Consider the following 22,484-nt stretch of genomic DNA (forward strand, 5'->3'; position numbering starts at 1 on the left):
ATACCAATCTCTGCAAAATATAATATGTCAATGGACTTTTACCAGTTTTTTTAACAAGCCAAATAAAACATCCATTGTATAGATTAATTAAAAACTGAGTCGGTGTTATCGAAATTTTTTGAAAATACATATTTATTGTGATACTTGAAATTGGGATATGTTTGTATTAGTGTACCTAATAGTTTGAGTCAGCATATTGCAACTTTATTTGGGTGCGGTCCGACTGTCTCTTTTGACGGAATTATTTTATCAAATGACTGATGCTTATTTGCCCTTTACATGTTAGTTATTGTACAAACTTTTTCATGTGTGAAAATATTCTGGGTCGGATGTTGAAGAGAGAGTATGTGATATTTTCATTTATCATAAAAAATTTATATATTTTCATTACTTTTGTCAACAACATGATAAATGTTACAGTGATATACATGTACACCATATTTGGCATATTGGCAAAACTCTGTTCAAAATCAGTAATAAATAAAAGTCACTACTTTCTCAGGAGTTTCGCGCCCTCTGTCGGAGATCTAAATACCCTGCATTATTGAAAAACCTATTTCAGTTCTGCTTCCGTTTGTGACGACTTACCGATGCAAGTCTGGAATTTCAGCTTACGCTTACACAAAAAATAAATAAAAGCAGAGTCGTAACATGAAAATATTCAAAAAATTTTAATAAGTGAACACTTCACTTATCAAAATAAACTGCTAGGGTACCGTCAAAAAATGTATGCTCAATTAGGGTTTCATGACCAAATAAAATTGGGAACCACTGTTTTAACAGTGGTCTAATTTATACCTAATTTAAAAATTATCTCGGTCTCATATGGCGTATAAGACAACTTGTATCTCGGTCTATAGAACCAGTTTTTTTTTGTTGGAACATTCTCAATGTGTCGGACCTTGATGGCAGAGAAGGTATTCAAGTAGCATGTCATTGTGAGATATTCACTAGACAGCTTACAGAACCACAAACAACACGTGTTGCGGCGATTTGCGGTAACCACAAACAACACGTGTTGCGGTGGTTTGCGGTTTTGTAATAAACTATCCAGTGAAAATGTCACAATAAAGTGTTACTTCCATAGCAGTGATTATATCTGTGCATAGTCCCTGAATATTACTCAAGATATATCTCTGAAATCTTTTTTTATATAACCTGAGATTTAAAGAGATTTGGGTTTAATATGTGTAGTATATAACCAAGGTGGTTATTAAGAATGATTTCCAAATTTCACCTGACAAGAGAACATCATCTTTACTTTTATAAAAAAGAATAAAATTGGTAGCTATAGTTTATAAAAGTAGATAATACAATAATAAATCTATATATTGGCATCCTCAAAAAAAATTCAATAATCTATGATATAGTGCAGCTTCAAAATTTCATATTTATTTCAGAAAATAAATTTATCTGTGAAAAGTAGATAACTTGTGGAAGTTGAATAACATGAGCTCTAAATAGATTCTTGAAGTATACAAATCACACATCATTCACTAGTGGTAACAAAAAACTGACAAATAAATTGATTTTTAATAAAAAACTTTCACAATAAAAGTGATAATTTTGTTGATAATAAATATGCTTGCTTGTACAGTAAACAGCTATTTTGCTTCAAAAAGTGTTCACGTATCCCTGTTCCTTTAATTTTTCAATGATATCCAATACTTCCCATCTCTTAGCAACAACATTTTCATAAAGCAACTTTGGACATCCTCTAATTCGTCCATAATGTGCTGCATAACTTGCTAGTTGTTCTGCATTGCACAGCACGTGAACTCCACAATCATACCCATTATTTTGTTGAAGACAAGGCACATTTTCAAATTTTCCCTGAATAGGAAGAGAAAAATACTTCAAAATCTTCTCAGCTAAATCTATTGCTTGGGACTCATTCAAATTATTCGACGAATCATAATGAAACATCATTCTTTCCGGTCTTGAGAAAACCAAAAGACTCCAATGAGAGCCTCCAGATGAATCCGTCAACTCATTGTCATTCAATGCAAAGAAAATAAAATCTCTTTTTGTCAGAGCAACAAGGGGGTCTAAAAATACATGCAATTCACGTTCAGGGGATACTTTTATGCATTGTGTGACTTCGGGTGAAACAAACAGCAAAGATTTGTTATGTCGAAATAGGTCCGTTTCCAAATATTCGAAATAGAATGAAATTATTGTATCATTCAGCCAGAAAGGTCCTTTTAGTAAATCAACATCAGACTCTTTTAACAAACTTTCATTGTAACTCAGTACTGTTGCATTTTTGCTCATTTTAGATAGAAGTTCTGTATCATTTCGTTTTCAACTTATTCCTTCTTGATTTCTTCCTTTCACTTTTTGAATATATAAAAATATTTTATAATATTTACATTATACTTTGAAGTTTAAATCACTGTCACGAGCAGTGACGTAATAATAAATAAGGGAAGAGAGAACAATGACTCCATGGAAATGAAGATATTCACATCCTGGCATTTACGTCACTCATACACTGATACATAATATCTGATTCAAAGTCACTCATATCTAATACAACGTCATGATGTATTACGTGTGCATAAATCTATGTGAAAATTTTGGGATTTGATTTGTCACATAATGCTGTGTGACCCGCAGATGGAATATATGTAAATGTGACGTCATGCCCAGTCCATACATTATCATGTATAAGGTCACGAGTCACTGATGTCACTGTAATCAGTGTTGCTGAATAATCTTTGCTGCTACACTAAATCAGAAAAATGTACCTTATTGCGCAAAAAAACATGCATGAACATATACAAAAAATCAATTTACTATACTCAAGCATGTTTTTTATATTTTCGGGAGTTTCTTCATTGGCAACACTGATTTTTTATGTAAGAAGAAGATATGTAGAAACTTTAAATTTGACCGAATTTAAAAATTTTTCATATAAGAGGTGCGTAAGGCCCGCCGTAAACGCTTCAAGATATGTACCGAATAGGTACATATTCCGGGATCCAGACCATATATTAGACAACACGCACAAGGGGCGTTTGACAGAATTCGAGTGCACGAAAATCCAGCGCTATACGATCTACATGCACTAAACAGGCAACAGGCAGATTCCGAGACAGAGATAAACATAGAAGGTCAACCAGGCAGAACCAACGTTTTACCTCCGAGAGTCACTGTCAGGCGGCTCCGGTAAGTATAATTTTTTTTACAGATAACAAAAACTTCCTTTTCAGGTTCAACGAGAAACATTTGACCGCGAACAATAGTCCCTGGTAAGTTTTTGGGGACCCCATGCAAAAATTCAGTTAGGAAAGCCAAGATAAAACAAAATATTAGATTAGAAAATAATAGCACCTAAAAACTGACTATCGACTGAAGGAGGTTAGATGTCAATCTTGCTGAAGTGCCCATCAGTAAGTTGACGACCGCTCCGGAGGAGCGGGGGTGGATAGACGAGTTGGGATGTTCTGCACACAGTAACCGTGTGGAGAAGATTTCAACTCAAGGCATTCAACCCGGGATAGGGCATGGAAGGACATATAACAGATTTATATAATGCAAGTGAAGATCATATTTTTAATCATATGATAAATACTTCGACTGAAAACAGTCAACAAATTGATAGTTGAAATTGTAGCATATTGCACTGTAGGAACAGCACAAAGAATAGGGAGGTAACATTTCTCAAAAATCTCACATCAAAGTGTGCTTTTCGAATTCAAATCTTTGAAGTAAAATCTAGCTTTAACAGAATAATTTATAAAGGATCGATACAGCCGATAATACCAATAACAGCTCAATATTCGGATTCATCTTGGGATCGATTATAATGGTACTGATTCGAATAAAAGCATTGATCAGAAGAATACATTCTCAAAAGACTCATCCACTCTAAGAAGACAAAAAAATCTCACATCATTTTTGGAACTTAGAAGGAATTATGGAACAATCGTTCTCACGGTTTATTGCCCTCATGGAAACATGATCTGCTGGCAATGCTTCTCCAAGAAATGTTCATCTGGACTTGCAGAGACATGATCCTGATGATCCTAGTAGTCAATGCCGTATCTGTTCTTTGCATGTATGGAGGGTTTTTCACGTTGAGAAGAGAAACGTCATTTTTGGTGTTTTGTATATCCAACATAACAACGTTAAAATTCTCAGTGAAATGCGTTCAATAGCAACGAAACTAGCTAAATTTCATTTTGTAAGTTGCTTAACTGATAGTTGAATTTCAGACGTTGCCGAATCGAAAAAAAAAAACTCGGAAACCGTCAGTATTTCTTTTTCTTTTCAGAACTAATCATTTCTTTTGATGAGATCTGCGTATATTCAATATGCCTAAAACATTGTCGAAACAGTCTCAACAAATTTGTATTCCTTATGATGTACTGTTTGGAACCTTTGGTGTAGTAATGAATATTACTGGAGTTTTTTCCCAACACCAAATCGTTATTTTCAACACCTCGACACGTGTTTCGATCACCAAGATTAAATCTTCCTCTTTGAAGATGATCACTTGGTGATCGAAACACGTGTCGAGGTGTTAAAAATAACGATTTGGTGTTGGGAAAAAACTCCAGTAATATTCAAATTTGTATTCCAACTAAGTAAGGTTGATAGCAATGAAACAAATCAACATTACAAAAAAATTGAAATTTCGAGATAGTGCACATGTTGGCAACGCCGTAACTTGTCATTTTGTGACGTCATTCTCTTCTTAACGTGAATATCCTATCCTATCCTATCCTATGTATATCTACCTCCCCATAATTCTATCACAGAATGTTATTCTGTGTTTCTATGGTTGGTTATCCTGAAAAGTGTAAATATGCAAGTGACAGAAATTTATTCTCTTAACCTCCTTCTCTGAAAGTCAACTTTCTTGTAGAGTATTTTTGCTCTGAAAATCGCAGAAAATGTCTCTAGAGGAAAGACCGATAAAAGTTTCAAAACAGTTGAAGATGAAGGCCCAAGAATTTTTGACCTCTAGAAACACGGAAAGTTTGATAGATATCTTGAATCACTTCAAGTCTGGATACCAAGCACAATGTTTAGTAACATTGGAAATGATATTCACAACTCTCCTCAAAGAAAAACAGATGTTTATAGAGATTGTTCCGTTGAAACCCGTTGAAAATACCATAGAAAATCAACGTAAAGAATGGCTGAGAAATGTTTATGAGGAGTTTTTTACAGAATGTTTGCAATGTTGTGAACATAATTCTTACAAAATTCAAACGCAAGGTAAGAAATTAAATGATATCTTCATAAAGACTTTTATACAGTATCTATTCTCCTTCTCATGTTGATTTCATTAAAATGCTTTTTTTTTTACTTTTCCAAGGCGTTTGACACAGTATTACTGAAATCCTCTGATAAATTAATTAAAATTAGTTTCTTGAATAATGAATTGAGATAGTTAGCTGGAATTGCAGAGTCTGCTTCTCAAAAATTTACACACCTCAACAACTTTTTATGCTTCATAAAGCTCAAATCAGACCTTCTTTGGAGTATTGTTCTCATGTATAGAGCTCTGTATCCAAGCATACCCTGAAGCTGCTGGATTCCATCCAGAAAAGAGTCATCGACTGATTTGAGACGCGAACATCATTTGCAACCTTGTTAGTCTAGAACATTGAAGAAAGGTCGGAGATTTGTCTCTCTTTTATAGATACTTTCACGGGAAGTGTTCAAGTGACTTGGCACATTTGATTCCACCATATTAGAAATATGTGACAGACTGTGGCTGCTCATCGTTCAACTCAGTTCAACTCAGTACACCTCAAACTTCACTGTTTAAGAACTCTTTCATTTAATCTCCAGCGATTCAAGTCCAACGTGAATCGCTGTTTTCGCACAGGCACCGCTCTTAGAGCACCTTAAGGATTTTCTGGTAGTGCTCGTGTTTTGTCCTTGAAACAACTTTTTTGGAGAGAAAACATGTGTTTCTTTCCCACACAGAAGCCCCACATGATTGTTAATATTATTATTATTCTTTATTGTTACAGGATTGTGTACAGCTATGAGTCTAATAGCCTGGGAAGGAAAGTACCCCCTAGAACCCAAAGGATCATTGGATAATTATGTTCCTTTAACAAAACTGAAATATGTTCTCATGAGAATTCTCTCCAATAAACAAAATAATACACATTTAATTAGTAAATACACTGAATATTTGCAGTTCGATGATATATTATTTTTCACCTGGAAGATTTTACCTTCACTTACTGCAAAGTGTAACCCAAACGATGTTTACATTATGAATTATCTTCTTTTCTTGGAAAAGTTGCAGATTTATCCGAATACTGAAACCAAAATTTTGTGTGGTATCGAGAACTGTGAGTATATATGAAGTATAAGATGAAGTATCAACAAAAATGGTTTATATCAAAGTAGTTGTTTCAAAAGTATTTTTGCTTTCATGTAATTAAATGTTTATATGAAAGTAGTTGTTTTGAGAGGGAGTTTTCGTCCAGTTTGTATATGAAAATAACTTCTATGCATGAACTACACATCTATTTGAAAAGTTTATTTTGGAATTTTATTGCTTTCTTCCTTCCCCTTTCAGTTTAAGTATCTAATGTACCACACGAAAAATAAACGTTTCATCAAAGCGTTGAATTTGATTAGAAGTGATAATGATTTTAATACATATTCATGTCATTATTAGTCAAAATAAAAAATATTCCAAAATCACAAACTATTTGGTCGAAAGATGTTTTTTATATAGGCGATTGTCATAATTGTTGTACAGCTGCCGGACTGAGTCATGGCTGGTTTGAAGCCCCTCCCTCAAGATGTGCAGTAGTGTAGAAATCTGTTACCAGGCCGTTAGATTATTTGAGACGGAAACATCCATATTCAGGACCGTATTTAATTAGCGATGGAGTGTAAAAGTAAATTGCATAAACATCCAATTATTTTGATAACCGTCTATATAGGAATGTCTCATTGATAACAATGGTTATTTTTTCAGTTAATTAAATACTTTATACATTCTTTTTAATGACCTTGTTTCACCAATTGCAGGTGCTCCATTCTTTACATTTGATGAAGCTTCAACAAGTAAGTGCTTAAACAAAGTTTGGCATTGCGTAATGCATTGGGAGCATACTCCGCAAACCCACAAACAAATGCTGTTAGTCCTACTAGAAAGAGTTCTTGTTCATCTGGAAAAGCCTCTTCTTCTCACTGATTTTCTAATGGATTCCTTGGACGTTGGAGGACCTGTCAGCCTTCTTGCACTTCAGGGTATCTTCACGATGATACAAACCCATAATTTAGATTATCCGAATATATTCGCTAAACTGTATTCAATGTTTGAACCAGAAATATTTCACACGAAGTACAAAGCCAGACTGTTTCATTTGTCCGACTTGTTTTTGAGTTCCACACATTTGCCAGAGAACTTGGTAGCAGCATTTGTTAAAAGGATGGCGAGATTGGCTTTGATAGCACCATCAGAGGATATAATAATCATATGTAACTTCATTGGGAATTTAATATTGAGGTAAGTTATTTGAAACTTCAGGAGTAATTCCACTCCATGAAAAACATTCTTAATAATTCAAATCACAACTGAATATTTCACATTCAAAAATTAGGTAGGTTATTTTAGTTTTTGACCAGGGTATCACCAATGAAAAACTCATTCAATGAAATAATTTTTGTAGGGATTGTGAAAAATTGTGTGATTCAGTTTTTCAAATGAATTTGATAACCTTGGAAAGTTGGAGAATAATCAACATATGTTCAAAATATTTTTGGCTAATGTCGACTGTAATGAAATATTTTTTCCTTCGACTATTTGTTTTTTTAAACGTCGAAAGTTGAGGAGCAGTTAAGGTTCGAAAAATTATGTCACTCAACTTCTTTAAGTGATTAAAACAAATTCTGACCAAATGCTTAAAAGACGAGTGTGTTCACATGTATTTAAATGAATTTACAAAGCATATTGACGGTAATAAAAATATTATTTTAATGATCATCATTAAAGTGATAATGATTTTAATACATATTCATGTCATTATTAGTCAAAATAAAAAATATTCCAATATGGCCAAGAATATTTTATATTCTTGAGGTGAACAAGTGATTGTTAAAAGCTACCTTGGATACTTTCATGTCGTTTTGAAAAACAACAAAATCTAAAACAAATAATCTTATTGAAAAGTGAAACTATTCATTAGAGTAATTATACAATTTTCACAATAAATTATTAAGACGTTTCGCTACACTGTAGCGTCATCAGTTGACTGGCATATCAAACTGTTCTACGTCTTCTATATAACAGTAGGTATTTAAAAAACTTAATTAGATAAATGATCAATTTTGCTTGTATAGGTTGTTTTTGAAAAAACAATAACAATTTACAAAATTTAATTTGATAGATGCTTATTTCTGGTAAAAAAGGTAGTTTTTACAAAAAAAAATGTAAATACAATAATAGTATTGTGATTACAGTAGTGTCGTTATTACAATGGTATTGTAATTGTTTTTTAAAAATTAGTCATCTAACTAAATTTTGTAATTACCTACTGTTATATAATAGTCATTTAAAAATAGTTAGATTTACCAGTTCAACTGATGAAGGTAGTGTGTAGCAAAACGCCTCTTGAATAAAATTTATTGTGTGAATTGTATAATTATGATATGATTTTCATCAAGTAATGGGTTCGTGTATTCATAATTTGAAAAGTAGAATTTACACAAGGGTGATCTGAAAAGTTTCCGCCATCAACTTGAAGATAGCAGCACTCGTAAATAAAAGCTAGTGAATTTCGTTGTTCATCTGTTGACAGTTACTCACCAAAGTTTCAGCCATTTTAGACGCGCAGTTATTCAACAGTCGTTTGAGTGAATATCGAGCTGTCATCAAATATTTGATTTCAAAAGACAATACTCCTACGCAAATCAAAAATTACTTAGATTCTGCGTATAGGGACTCTGTACCATCATTTACCACAGTGAAATTTTGGGCAACTGAATATAAACATGGCCATAAGAGCTTGGGAGACGATGAACGTTCGAAACGTCAGAAACTGCAGCTACCGATGAAAACATCACCAAAGTTCACCAAATTATAACAACCGCCGAATTGAAGTGAGAGAGATAACAGAGGTTATGGACATGTCTAAAGAACGTGTTTGTCACATATTAAATCAACATGTAGGCATGAGAAATCATGACAAGCTGAAGGCAGGACTTGCAGAAAAACGGCCATATTCGCAGTAAAATAAAAACCTGTTTCACCAAGACAACGCACCGTCTCACACCTCAGCCATTGCCATAGGAAAAATCCACGAATTACGGTTTGAACTGCTTGTTCATCCGCTTTACTCACCATATCTAGCCCCAAGCGACTTCTTTTTGTTACCTTATCTGAAAATTGCGCTCAGACGACAGAGATTTTCGTTAAACAGAGGGGCAATCACCTTCGTGAACAATTATTTTACAGAGAAGAACAGAGTTGGGAGTGTCGTTGAGAGAAGTGTGTAGAGTTAAAAGAAGACTCTGTTGAGAAATAAAAATAAATCTGAAAAAATGTCTTGTATCTTCGTTAGGTCGGAAACTATTCAGCCCACCCTCATATTTTACATACCTAGATAAGTAAAATCATGTGATTTTCACAGAATTTCATTAATTACATTGAAAATTTTTTGCCAAAAAAATTATCCTATCAAATTTGTCTATTTCTAGTCATGTGTGTCGAAATAACCAATGAAACCATCATTACACTGATAACTACCCATGGATAGTTTTCACGGGTAGTTATCACTTATGTCATGACATTGCTAAGCAACCAACACAATAAAGTTGTTTGACATTTCAGTAATTCAATTTATTTCGAAAATGTCACTTCCTCGCTTTGGTGTTCAAAATGATGCGGCAATTGACAAAATCATTGAAGAAAATACACCAAAAAATACTGTCAATAGTAAAAAATATGCAGTAACCGAGGCAAATACAGCAAGATCAACGGAATATCATTATACGAATTGTTCTTTTAACAACTGTGTGTTCAATAAATAATTTTGTTGGAATTGCAAAAAATTTTCTCACCGAATATCCCTCGAACATTGATAAATAACTCATAATTTTATCACAACTTCCTCAAGCACGTTATTTTAGGTAACATCCCTCCGCCTTCGGCGTCGGGATGTTACCAAATAACGTGCTTTCGAAAACTGTGATAAAATTATTTCGTTAGTTATCAATGTCCTTGGGATATTATAGCTGAAAATAAAATAAAATTAGTTTCATTTGGTTAATGAAAACAGTGATTTATACACTACAGATTGAAACAGTTTTATTTGAACAATTATCAGGAAAGATAAATGAAAAACCTAGTAAACCTGAAGTCAACTAAGCAAAAATTTGGGAAACTTTGAAGGCACACAATAATGAAAGACGACTTGTTTTTATTCATCAAAATCAATTTATTTCTTGAATCAAAAGAAATATACATGAAAATACATTTATAATGAACAACCGAACAACAACAATAAATATATATATATATATATATATATATATATATATATATATATATATATATATATATATATATATATATATATATATTTGAAAAAACCAGACATCACCAGAATATGTCAAATGAGACTATATATATATATATATATATATATATATATATATATATATATATATATATATATATATACTGTTATTTGTTAATGTTTTTCTTTCCTTCTTTCTATTTTATATACAGGGTGGGCCATCGAAAACTTGACATGGAGGTTTTGGGTACTAATATTGCAAATCGAAAAAAAAACGCTAAGGCAGGTCGATTTTTATTGGGAGGGGGACAGTTTTTTCCCCATTTACAGCGTCGTCAATTCAACCCCGGAGCAGAGGGTTGAACAACCCTTGGAATTTTAATAGGGACATCCTTTGAAAGATCTTGGAATTATCTAAACAACGCTGTACATTTATTTTTTCAATTTGGACGAACCATATTAAATTTAGTTACTTTATTCTCATGTTAGCATATGCTCAAAATAGGCACCCCCAGCTTCCATGCAATAATAGAGATTCTGCTGGAAACGTTCTCGAACATTGTGGAGCATTTCTGGAGTGATTTGGCGACATTTCATTTGTGATTCGTTGCCATAAATCTTCGAGTGATGCAGGAGGAATACAGTGAATTCTGATTTTCAAATGACCCCACAGAAAGAAATCTAATGGTGAAAGGACTGGTGATCTTGTTGAAATATTAACAGATCCTCCCGATAATTGTGGTCATTTTCAATAATATCAGTGAGAAGGGGATTAATAGTATCTTCCAGAAGCTCCAGATACATTTGCCCGGTTAATTTCCTTCTAAAAACAGTGTGCCAACAATACGGTCATCAAAAATTCCAGCCCATACATTTAAATTTTGTGGACGTTGAGTATGCACTTCATGAAACATGTGAGGATTTGAATCAGCCCAATAGCGACAATTATGGCGATTAACTGTGCCATTTAGAAAAAAAAAGCCTTCATCACTGAAGCAAATGTTGAAAACACAATGTGGATTTTCCACCGCTCGTTCACTAACCAACTCGCAAAATTGCAAGAGTCGATCGAAATCATCTTCATTCAGTTCTTGCGTTAATTCAATCTTGTGAGGATGCATTTTGTGGTTTTTAAAATACGCCGAATACTAGTTCGTGACACCCCGGAATCAAATGCTAACTTTCTTGTGCTCAATATATGGTCAAGGTCAACATGGCCCAGAATTGCCACTTGTGTCGCCTCATTTGTTACTGGTGGTTCGATTTGCCGTTTTTAATTTGCTACAGATCCAGTTGTGTGAAATTTAATCGAAAACATACTGTCGCGACACATTCTTCCCATGTTGTTGAAAGAAAAGTTCATCGGCTCTCGCAGCACAACGTCTATTTCCACAGTACAGTTCAATCAACTCAACCCTATCTGCAGTTGTGTAAACCATTGTTTCTTTAGCAACACTTTACAGCACTCACTACTAGAAATAATGTAGATATCACTTTTAACATAGAAATGAGAAATAGAAATAGCATTTTTAACCATTTCTCAATTGTAATAGACCTTTTATCAGAGAACTAAAAAGTTAACAAAAAATTGGCGTAAGAAACAAATGAAAGAGTTCCAAATACATTCCAGCTGAGCAGTGGCGTACAACAATTTGTTGCTATTAACAATATTGAAAAAGTAGTTAATTATCGGAAAGAACTCTTTAAAATACGTCCAAATTTAAAAAAATTGTACACCATTGTTTAGAGAATTCCAAGATCTTTCAAACGATGTGCGACTCGCCCCTTAGTCCCTATTAAAATTCCTAGGGTTGTTCATCCCTCTACTCCGGGGTTGAAGTGACGGCGCTGTAAATGGGAAAAAAATGTCCCCCTCCCAATAAAAATCGACCTGTCTGAGCGTTTTCTAGGACTTGCAAGATTAGTACCCAAAACCTCCATGTCAAATTTTCGATGGTCCACCCTGTATATACCCAACAATGGAAGAGTATAAAGTAAAAGAAATACGAAACAATAATCTCTACCGTAAAATAAACTATAACCTTTTTTTTTAGACATCCTGGTCTGAAATGTTTATTAAACAACACAGAAAGCAATACAGCCAATACTGATACCTACGTAATGGAAGAACGAGATCCCTTGAAATCCAACGCCATTAACAGTTCTCTTTGGGAAATCAAAACTCTACAAAATCATGTTCAACCAAGTGTTGCAAACGCAGCGAAATTCATGAATTCACCTTTACCCAGCATAGAACGGGATCTCTCCAAGATTTTGGACAATACTGGTGATGATATATTTGATAAGGAAGTGAAAAAGTTCAGTAAGCTTATAATTCTGCAGTTCGAAAAACCTACAGCTGCTTCCTTTGGAAAAGGAGACAAGGTTATGCAATATTGGGATTTGTAAGAAGTAATTTTTCTGCTTGATGTGTTCAGTTGAAACTATTTACTGCTGGTGAAGCAAATTACATTGTGATTAAAACGTAGACGCAGACAGGTGTGAGAAATTGTACTAATGGTTACTTTAACATTGCAGTTTATCACATGCATACCCAATCACAACACTTTTATTTATTGAGTATTTTCGTTCAACATCCAGCTTTTATAGGCAGATTTATCAGTTTAGAGTAGAGTAACTCTACTGAATACATCAAACTGGTCTGTTGAGTTTTCCATTGATATATCTTTTCTTAAAAAGAAACATTCTTTGATTAAATATAATCAATTTTTATTTTTTCCATTTCCTAATAGACGAGTAAAGCAAAAAGATGTTTTAAAAGGTATTTGTACCTAATTATAATCTACTTAATTATGTAAATTTGGGCATCTTCTATTTCAATCATGTTTTTTTTATATGATAATTCGACTGTTCAAACATGAATTAACCAAAAATGGGTGCCACAGTCGTGTAACTCCAGTACACTGCCTCATGTATTGAAAGTAGGGGTGTGTTACTGGAATGTTAAGGGTGGAGATAAATATCTCACACCTGACATCAAAATATTTGACAAATCTTGGATCCACGTTCTGTCAAATCTAATAATGAAGAAAATTTTTTTTCATTATTCTCATATATTTCTAACATAAATCTGAATATAATTTTTATTTTATGGGACTAATTGAACATTTTTGTGACTAGCTACAGATAGATAGATACCTTTTTTATTAGTGACATGTCAAAAAGGGAGCTAAAAGTTTTATGAATACTCATAGTCACAGCGACTTATTCTCAACTTATTAGTGAAATATTACAATCTAATTGTTGATAACTGTTAATTGACATATTTTCAACTCCATGTAGTATCGAAAGTATTCTGATAATAGTTTGTTACATTCTACCATTTTTCATATTATTATTCAAAATGGGTGGCACAGAGAGCTAGTTGACAGATGCCATTTACCGTTTACGTTTACATTTTATATAGTGAAACCCTGCAAGCATTAGCAAATATGTGTTTCTGCTGCCCCCTTCCCAATATGTCACTTCATAAAGGGAGAAATTATTTGAGAAAAAAAGTATTTGTGAACTTTCAAAGTTTTCCTAAAAACTTGCGAGTTACATTGAAGGAAACTCACTCTTCCCAGTGAATTATGAATAATTTTGAAATTCTATTCATATCATTTTGAACAAGAAATAAATAAATACTTTCCAGAAAATAATAAATTTCACACGTAACATTTAAACGCGTCTTGAAAAACACACTGATGTGATGAATATTTCATTATGAATGCAAATAAATGCCTTCATTAATGGTATCTTCTTCCATTGGTATCTTCATGAAAAGTTCATGTTTGAATTAACTCAAATATTTCCCAACAAAACTATTAACATACAATCTGAAATTATCTTCCTATTAATTATCTGTAAAAACTTTTCAAAAAGTTTCTATCGCCATTTGAATGTCAGATATTCGTATCTCCATTTTTTAAAAAAGCGATAACAGATTTGAGATCTAGGAGAAGATGGATGAATGATATTTTGAAAATACTTGTACTGAAATATTACGCTAGTTTGTTTGAAATATTGAAAATAGGATTCAGAAATATGAAAAAAATTAATGAGTCTAAAAAGTGAAAATATAAAAAACTAATATATTAAGAAAACAAATTTTTTGACTTAAAATGGAAATGTCTCAATAATATCGGTTGCTAAAATGACAGTAATGTGAAAGTGAAAATAAAAATTAGTTTGGACTTCCATTGCCTAATATGAAATAATATGATTTGAAATCCCTGAAAGAACAAATGAAACTAAAAATTAGAATAAATAGCTGAAAATAACAATTATATTAAGCAAAAAACCCCGAAATGAAATTACTATAAAAATAAAATTGAAAGATTTCAAGTCAGGTTACTTCAAGACGTTTCGATTGTTAGTATCCACAATCGTCTTCGGGTGATGACTCGACTATTCCTCCGAGAGATGACTATTTATAGGTCATTCAAGTGCTTTTACCTATCCCCTCTTACCTCTCTCTGCTTCACCGGTTTAGCAGGAGATGGCCGTTTGGCGGGAGTTGACCGTTTTCTGCTTGATTATTGGTTCCATATGTTGCGTATCTCTACACTAGCTTGGCTGAATGCGTCATTGGACAACATATATGCAGATTCTTTGAATCTCCTCCCAAACCAGTGTTCCGCCCTATAGATGATATCTACTTGGAACCATTTGATGTTATGAGTCAAACATGTTCTGCTATCCCCGATTTGATGGTTTCTCCTCGCTGTGTGTGTTTCTTGTGCTCGACAATGCGAACTTTCAATGCCCTCATAGGTTCACCAATATAGGATTTGCCAGACTGGTAATTGCAATTCTTGGAATCGCAGTATGCGTTTGGTGGCCTGGTTTGTGTGAGGCTGCTACATACAGTGTTTCCTGATCTGAGGCAGGTTCTGATGTTATACTTGGACCCAATACTTCTTTTCCTTGCGAGGCTCTTGCTGTCTTCTAGCTAAAGTGTTTCACCATCACTTTAGAGTAACCATTCTGTTGAAGATCTTTTTTGATGATGCCTAGTTCCTCCTAGTTTTACAGAGCCCAAAAGCACAGTCTACTAGAGTCTTGATGATTCCTCTTTTGGTGGATTGATGGTGGTTGGATTCGTGATTCAGATACTGTCCCTTGTGAGTGAGTGATAGATGTTTCCCACTTAGTGTCGGTTCTCTTCACCATACGTCTAAGAATGTCAATTCGGTGTGGACTTCCTTCTCCATTGTGAAGATGATGGAACGTCTTACACTGTTAATGTGCTTCAGAAAGGTGTCTAGTTCTGTATTTTCATAGTTCCATGTTATGAAGGTGTCTTCGATGTATCTCAACCAGACTCGGGGCTTTTTGTAGGTTTATTCAATGGCCAGAGTTTCAAACCAGTCCATTTATATGTTGGCTATAATTGGTGAAAGTGGTGATCCCATTGGCAGTCCCTCATCTTGCATAAAGAATTCGTCCTTCAGTTGGAAATAGCAGTTTGTACACAGCATTCTAGTAATTCCGTGATTACTTCTATAGGTAAGTTCGTTCTATCTTCCAAGTCGCTGTCTTCGGATAGCATCCTCTATATAATATGATTTGAAGTGCTTCTTCGACAGGAACGTTCGTGTAAAGGCTTTGCACATAGAAAATGATTAATTGATCTTGCTCTTTGATTTCGATTGCCCCTAGTAATTCGACCAAATGCCTCAAATTCTTCACAAAAGATGAAAGTTTTTCCTTGTGATTGTATCATTGGAAGTAAAAATCTGGACAAGTTTTGAGTAGCTGAATCTCTGGAGCTAATGGTCGGTGTGAGTGGAACACCCTTCTTATGGATTTTGGGTAGTCTATACAAGCGAGGGGGCTTCCTGTAGCGCGACGATGTCTCCTTTTGAGAGAAATAGACTTGGTGTTTTTTCAAAGTCTGGTACAACTTCCTTTTTCAATTGATGCAGTACGATTCCGTACAATCTTCATGTATTGTCCCTTCCGAAGAACATTTTTGATCTTCTGTTCGTAGAAACCAGTATCCATCACAACAGTAGCGTTTCCCTTATCTGCAGGTAGGATCTTGATGGTGTTATCTTTAGGTAGGTCGTTCAGAACTCTTCGTTGGCCGTTCAGGGCTCTTCGTTTTTCATCGCTGATGTTAGATGTCGGATCAGCGAATCAGCACTCTAATGACCTATAAATAGTCTTCTCTCGGAGGAATAGTGCAGTCATTACCCGAAGACGATTGTGGATACTAACAATCGAAACGTCGTGAAGTAACTTGGTTTGAAATCTTTCAATTCTATTTCATTTTAATTGTTCAATTTTTAATTTTTTGCTTAATGTAATTGTTATTTTCAGCTATTCATTTTGATTTTCAATTTTATTTGTCCTTTCAGGAATTTCGAATCATATATCATATTAGACAATGGGAGTCCGAACTAATGAAATTCACCATGAAACATTGTCAACCACCTTCAAACAAACATTGAAAATTAAACGTTTCAATTGTTATTATACAAAATCGTCTTTGGGATATTCCTAATATTTAGAGACTCGTACTCACCAATACAGAGTGACCTCTTGGACTTGCTACAATCGGAGAATATTTGGTTCCACCAACTAACACATCAAGTGGTCTTAAGCTGGAATCATTCCACGGAAGAAAACTTTAATCAAGTGGGGAAATGGGCTACGGTGCACTTAACCGAAAAACTGTGTTATCCAAAAGGAAAAAGGGGAATGCTCTCCCAGTTGACCCAAATGGGAAGTATTAAGAATAATTCAGGCATCAACCAAAGACGATAAACTCTGACAGTCAAAACATCATGAAGTTGAGTGGTTTGAAAATTAATTTTTTTGCCATAATTTCTCTTTATCTCAACATTTTTCTAAATAATATCAAAGTATATAATGGAATTTGACGATACTTGATATAAGTCTATAATAAATGGGAGATTTTCACTAAACGATTTACAAAACTGTGTCACTGTTCACTATAAAATCGTGAAAATTTCACAATAAAGTTAACCGTATTAATAATTCTTCATCATTTTAGGCCACAGTAATTCTTTATCTTCACAAATTAGTAGATATCAGATCAAGTCTATCACTATGTTGAGAAGAGATACAATTGCCAAGAAAATGATCAATTCAAATGAAAATTTCAACATTTCTACACAGTAGCATCTGGTACATACCTGCCAGAAAACAAACTATTTTCCTCACAGAGATGTAATGGATGTAATGGACTAGCCAGGAAACTATTAATTTTCTGGAAAATGTTACTGTTTTGTGACTTGTAGTTTTTTTATACTTCATTCATTTAACTTCTCTTAACTCTATAATTTTTTGTAAGCAAAGACACTTAGGCAATGTTATAGAGGGTATGACTCGGGTTTATCAAAAACCCCTGCCGATGGTATGAAGAGTGGGGAGGGAACTTTTGAGCCCAGTACCATCCAAACTTTTATTCAGGCCATGTATTTAGGAGGGAGGGGTTCCCAAGTTTAATGGTCTTAATTTCTGAAGGTGTTTTGTTATGGTAATTTATTACAAAAACACGCAGGTGCCGGTTTTTTGTTTTTTTTCGATTTGATGGATTGATATAGTATTAAATCGTATTTGGAGAGTTCCAAGGAGTATGTGGATCAAAGAATATGCCTATTCCTTCATCCACTCAGCTCTTCAGTTATTTGATATAAATTCAAATATGCTGGACATTTATATTTTGAATTGAACGATTTAAATGACTTAGATGTAGTTGAAGGTGCATGATATTTGCATTTCGATTCTTGTTTCAGTTGTGATTTTTTTTTGTCACGGATATATGCATTTCTAAGATTAATGTAACAATCAAAATGAATGCGTACATTTGCTTTTCTAGAAGTTTGTCTTTTCAATTGAGAGAAATTACCATTCAAAAACATATTTCATTTCCAAAAAAATGTTTTGGCAATTCACTTTATTGGATTTTTTCAGTTCAACTTTTTGTATTGTATTTGTATTATGTTTGTACTTTTTATCATTTCACTAGGAATTTTTGTAATCTTGTTTTGAACATATTGTGATGAATGGTATGAAACATATCGATTCCTATCAAGGGAGAAGGCAATGCAATTATGATTAACCAACAAGAAAACGTTTTTAATATACTGAAGAATGATGTAACTGATCGTAAATATGGCTGTTCTGAGAAAATTTTTATCCAACTCAGAACTCATACCTAATGAGCATTCCTAGTTTTAATAAAAATAGATTAATGTTTGCCAACCTACTTCTTAAAGTTTTTTCTGCTTTTGTAAATGTTCCCAATAAATGAGATGTGAACATTTTGAGTGTAGTCACTATTGCAATATTGTCATGGGTGAGGTTACCTTCATGAGACTATCTGAACATTTTAGCAGTAGAGACTACACCCAAAAGTTATTTTATATTATGTGTCTAAACTTTGCTGTGTTATAAGTGTATGTATAGTATTCATTTATATTTTCAATTATGAGTGTTATTTACTTATAATTTATATGTTGAATAAAATGTTGCTTTTTATAATCGTTCTTTGAAATAATTTACCCCATATTTGGACTCCTTCTGATTGAAAGGATGATAAGATATCATTTATTATTATGAAACCTATTGTTTATTTCCTAATAATAAAAAGTAAACGCAAAACGCTAACATATAGCTCAAACAAAATTTTGTGATTTTGTTATAATTTGCCACAGTTGGTATAGGCATTTTATAATACTTTATTGGGTATCCCTATTTTTGTATGGCAAATGGGTGGCAAACAAAAGATGGTTCCGATGGTTTTATTATCTGCAATGGCATGCGTTTGGGTAATTAACAAAAATACTTGTCATCACTTATAAAAATGTTTATTTATGTATAAATAATATCGGTTTACCATTTTAATTTAAAAATTTACAATAATAGGTATGCTTATTTAAGAAGGTATTAAGCAAAAATTATGCTGCGTTATCATCAGATAAATCCGATGAATATACTTTATTTATTGATTAAATGATCAAATTTTCACTTGTTGTTCTCTTCTTTTATAACATGTTCCATATATTTTCCGATTCTTTGGAAATACCTTTTTTTTAAGGATTCCTTGAAGAGTAATTAGGTATCTTTTATTTTAAATGTGGTGTTTCTTCTTGCTTCACTCTTTATTAGCAAATAATGCTCTTCATAGTACAGTCAATCACTTATAAAATACAAAACAAAAAAATATAAAAATCGAGGAAGATCAAACTGTTGATCTTCCTCTTGAAGATGATCACTTGGTGATCGAAACACGTGTCGAAGTGTTAAAATAACGGTTTGGTGTTGGGAAAAAACTCCAGTTTTTTACACTAAAGGTTCCAAACAGTGCGTCACAAGTTGTTATGTTTTTGTTTTGCCACATCTTTTTAAGTGTAGATTCTCGTTAAGCTGAGTTTCGTACTGATAAATCTTTCTATCCTCACATCTGCCTTAGGTAATGTCTCCTCCAGCAAATAATTTTTTTTCCTAGCTGAAATTCATTTTTTTAAAAGTGTTCAATAATTCATTTCTGCCTATCATTGGAGACATACTTTGGTTTTCTATTAAGGCTTCCATTATTTTGTCGAGAATACTGTTACAAAATCCCTAGCGCCGCAGCCTGACTACAGTCACCCAATTCGACGAAGGGACCTCTACCTGAGCATGACGTCACACGCACGTTGCCTCCCTAGGCGCTAACTGGAAAAGTCTCGAAAAGAATTCGAACGTCGATCCTAAGAGCGAAGCATCGCGACGGATATGGAATTTCTAGAAATTCTAGATGCATCGATTTTACTATAAAAGAGCGAGTTCCTTCGGCAAGATTATATTAGTAAGAGAGTGTTCGAAGTCTCAAGCAAGCGAGTATTCTAAGTGAATTATAATCAGTGCAGTAGTTGTGTATTAAGTAAATAAAAGTTGTCTTAGTATTATTAGTGTTGTTGTTTTGAAAACGAACCCCAAGTAAATATCGTAACAGTGGTGTCGGAAGTGGAATTTTACTGATAAATAAAAACAATAAATTGACGTTTTTGTGAAAATTATAAGGCATTTATGGTGAATACGAAAAGTACATCGTACGATACGATGGAGGACATGTTGCTGCAATTCATTCAAAACCAATTTGCGGATGCGGAAAGACGACGACAGGAGGAAAGAGAAGTCGAGGAAAAGCGGCGACAGGAGGAAAGAGAAGTTGAGGAAAAGCGACAACAGGAGGAAAGAGAAGTCGAGGAAAAGCGACGACAGGAGGAAAAAGAAGTCGAGGAAAAGCGACGACAGGAAGAGGAAAAACGACGGCAGGAGGAAAAAGAATTAGAAAAGAAAGAACGAGAAGAGGCGCTCCAGAAAATTCTCGAAGAACAGAGAAAATAGCGAGAAGATCTCCAGAACATTCTAGAAAAACAAAAGAATGAATTAGAACAAATAGAAAAACAACGGAAAGCAGATTTCCAGAATGTTCGAGAACACCAAGAAAAATTCTTCCAGCACATGCTTCATAAAACCGAAATACGAATGGAAGAACTAAAAGAAAATCTAAAAGGAGAACTGAAGGAAAGCGTCATGAAAATCGACGACGAGGTTAAAAGAGAAGTGCATACAGTACAAGAGGAGATGATAGGACTAGAAAAGAGAGTCGAAAAACAGATAGCGCTTCTCAAAAATCAAGATCGTCGAGACAGGGTTGCCACATCTACAATTTCCGTGAAACCACCGACTTTTGATGGACAGTCGTCTCGGTCCATGTACCGCCGCCAATTCGAGGCTGCGGCACAAACTACTTATAGTAGGTGGTTTGTGGGCTGCGGCAACGACGAATGGATGGGGTGAAGAGGAGAAAGCTACAGCACTTATCGTAGCTCTGAGAGGGCCAGCCTTGGGTATGCTGCAAACGATACCCACCGAACAACAGAGTAAATACGAAGATCTGATATCTGCACTAGAGTTACGGTATGGCGATCAACACATAGAACAGCTGTACCGAGCCCAAATGAAGACGCGCACACAAAAATCCGGAGAGTCTTCAAGAATTCGAAGCCGATGTGAGACGCCTGATTCAGCTGGCTGAATCAGGCGTCTGCACATCTTTGTAAAGAATTACTTTTTTTTTAATTGATTGCTTACTTCCTTTCTTTGGAAGATTCCCACATTTTTTTGCATCAAGATGGAGAAGTAGAAAGTCAAAACCTTTCTTCCCCATAAAGTACTGTTGTTTTGTGATTTATTCAGAGAGATAATTACCATTAAACTTAGAAGATAGATAAAATCTGTATCAAAATTTTCATTTAGCCCTGTACGATTTAAGATTTAAAAAAAATCTGCTGTGAGAGATCAGAGTTTCATATAAGGATATTGAAACCATGGCTGTGATATATAAACATGAGTATATTAACAAAAAGTGTATTTGTGAGCAAAGAAATTTTTTTGTTTTTGTTTCGACACAATGAAAAATTGAGTAAATAGTTGAAGTGAATCCATAAATAAATTTAAACTTCAGTGACTTGGTGAGCTTAATGAAACATTTTAAATTCATATAAGTACAAATAATCTATTCTTTGTGTGCGAGAATTCAATCATATAAAAATAGCTATTTTCACAAGACAACATAATAACAATGCACAGCTGTCAGTCCTAGAGTCTTTCCTGCAGCAGCTGCCACGCTTTTACAACCTGCTCTTTGGTATACTCTACAGGCCATAATGTACAGAATACAACGTGAGCTGCTTTAACATAGAAACAATTTGAAGGTTGGGCATCTATTCTATTATTGGCCTGTTCTTCTGTGAGTTTATTGCGATTTATAAGCCTAATAATGGCTTCCCTTCTGGGAATAGTTGTTGCCCAAATCTGAAATCAAAGAAACACTAGTCAATATACTGAAAAGTCCATATAGTAAGCTACTGATGATTAGGTATAATTAATTAATTCATTGATATCATAGTCTGGCGTGGACTATGAAATGATAGTTGATAAAAATTACATTTT

General features: G+C 33.9%; 5 protein-coding genes across 5 annotated transcripts in view; 3 read left to right on the plus strand and 2 right to left on the minus strand.

Moving 5' to 3' along the window:
* Nucleotides 1-1,514: 1,514 nt before the first annotated feature.
* On the minus strand, nt 1,515-2,436 carry LOC111511722 (SUMO peptidase family member deneddylase 1). Its single transcript, XM_023167756.2, has one exon. It carries the CDS (start codon nt 2,272-2,274, stop codon nt 1,615-1,617), a length of 660 nt encoding a protein of 219 aa, XP_023023524.1. The 5' UTR covers nt 2,275-2,436; the 3' UTR covers nt 1,515-1,614.
* A 2,363-nt stretch (nt 2,437-4,799) lies between these two features.
* On the plus strand, nt 4,800-19,022 carry LOC141486305 (nucleolar complex protein 4 homolog B-like). Its single transcript, XM_074184018.1, has 4 exons — nt 4,800-5,229; nt 5,994-6,323; nt 7,015-7,495; nt 12,560-19,022. The coding sequence occupies exons 1-4, from the start codon at nt 4,902-4,904 to the stop codon at nt 12,912-12,914; spliced, it is 1,494 nt and encodes a 497-aa protein (XP_074040119.1). The 5' UTR covers nt 4,800-4,901; the 3' UTR covers nt 12,915-19,022.
* A 1,196-nt stretch (nt 19,023-20,218) lies between these two features.
* Nucleotides 20,219-20,880, plus strand: LOC111511724 (uncharacterized). Its single transcript, XM_023167758.2, has one exon. The coding sequence runs from the start codon at nt 20,553-20,555 to the stop codon at nt 20,871-20,873; it is 321 nt and encodes a 106-aa protein (XP_023023526.1). The 5' UTR covers nt 20,219-20,552; the 3' UTR covers nt 20,874-20,880.
* Nucleotides 20,880-21,534, plus strand: LOC111511723 (uncharacterized). The gene has a single exon (XM_023167757.2). It carries the CDS (start codon nt 20,991-20,993, stop codon nt 21,327-21,329), a length of 339 nt encoding a protein of 112 aa, XP_023023525.1. The 5' UTR covers nt 20,880-20,990; the 3' UTR covers nt 21,330-21,534.
* A 332-nt stretch (nt 21,535-21,866) lies between these two features.
* LOC111511721 (bifunctional coenzyme A synthase) overlaps nt 21,867-22,484 on the minus strand; it is a 28,851-nt gene continuing 28,233 nt past the window's right edge. Inside the window, exon 7 of the mRNA XM_074184017.1 lies at nt 21,867-22,346. Coding sequence (XP_074040118.1) covers nt 22,131-22,346 — 216 coding nt within the window. The 3' untranslated portion in view covers nt 21,867-22,130. The remainder of the gene's footprint in view (nt 22,347-22,484) is intronic.

This window comes from Leptinotarsa decemlineata, unplaced genomic scaffold (genome assembly GCF_025532065.1).
Source record: "Leptinotarsa decemlineata unplaced genomic scaffold, Ldec_3_MD MMD2_P_RNA_scaffold_2, whole genome shotgun sequence".
Classification (NCBI taxonomy): Eukaryota; Metazoa; Arthropoda; class Insecta; order Coleoptera; family Chrysomelidae; genus Leptinotarsa; species Leptinotarsa decemlineata.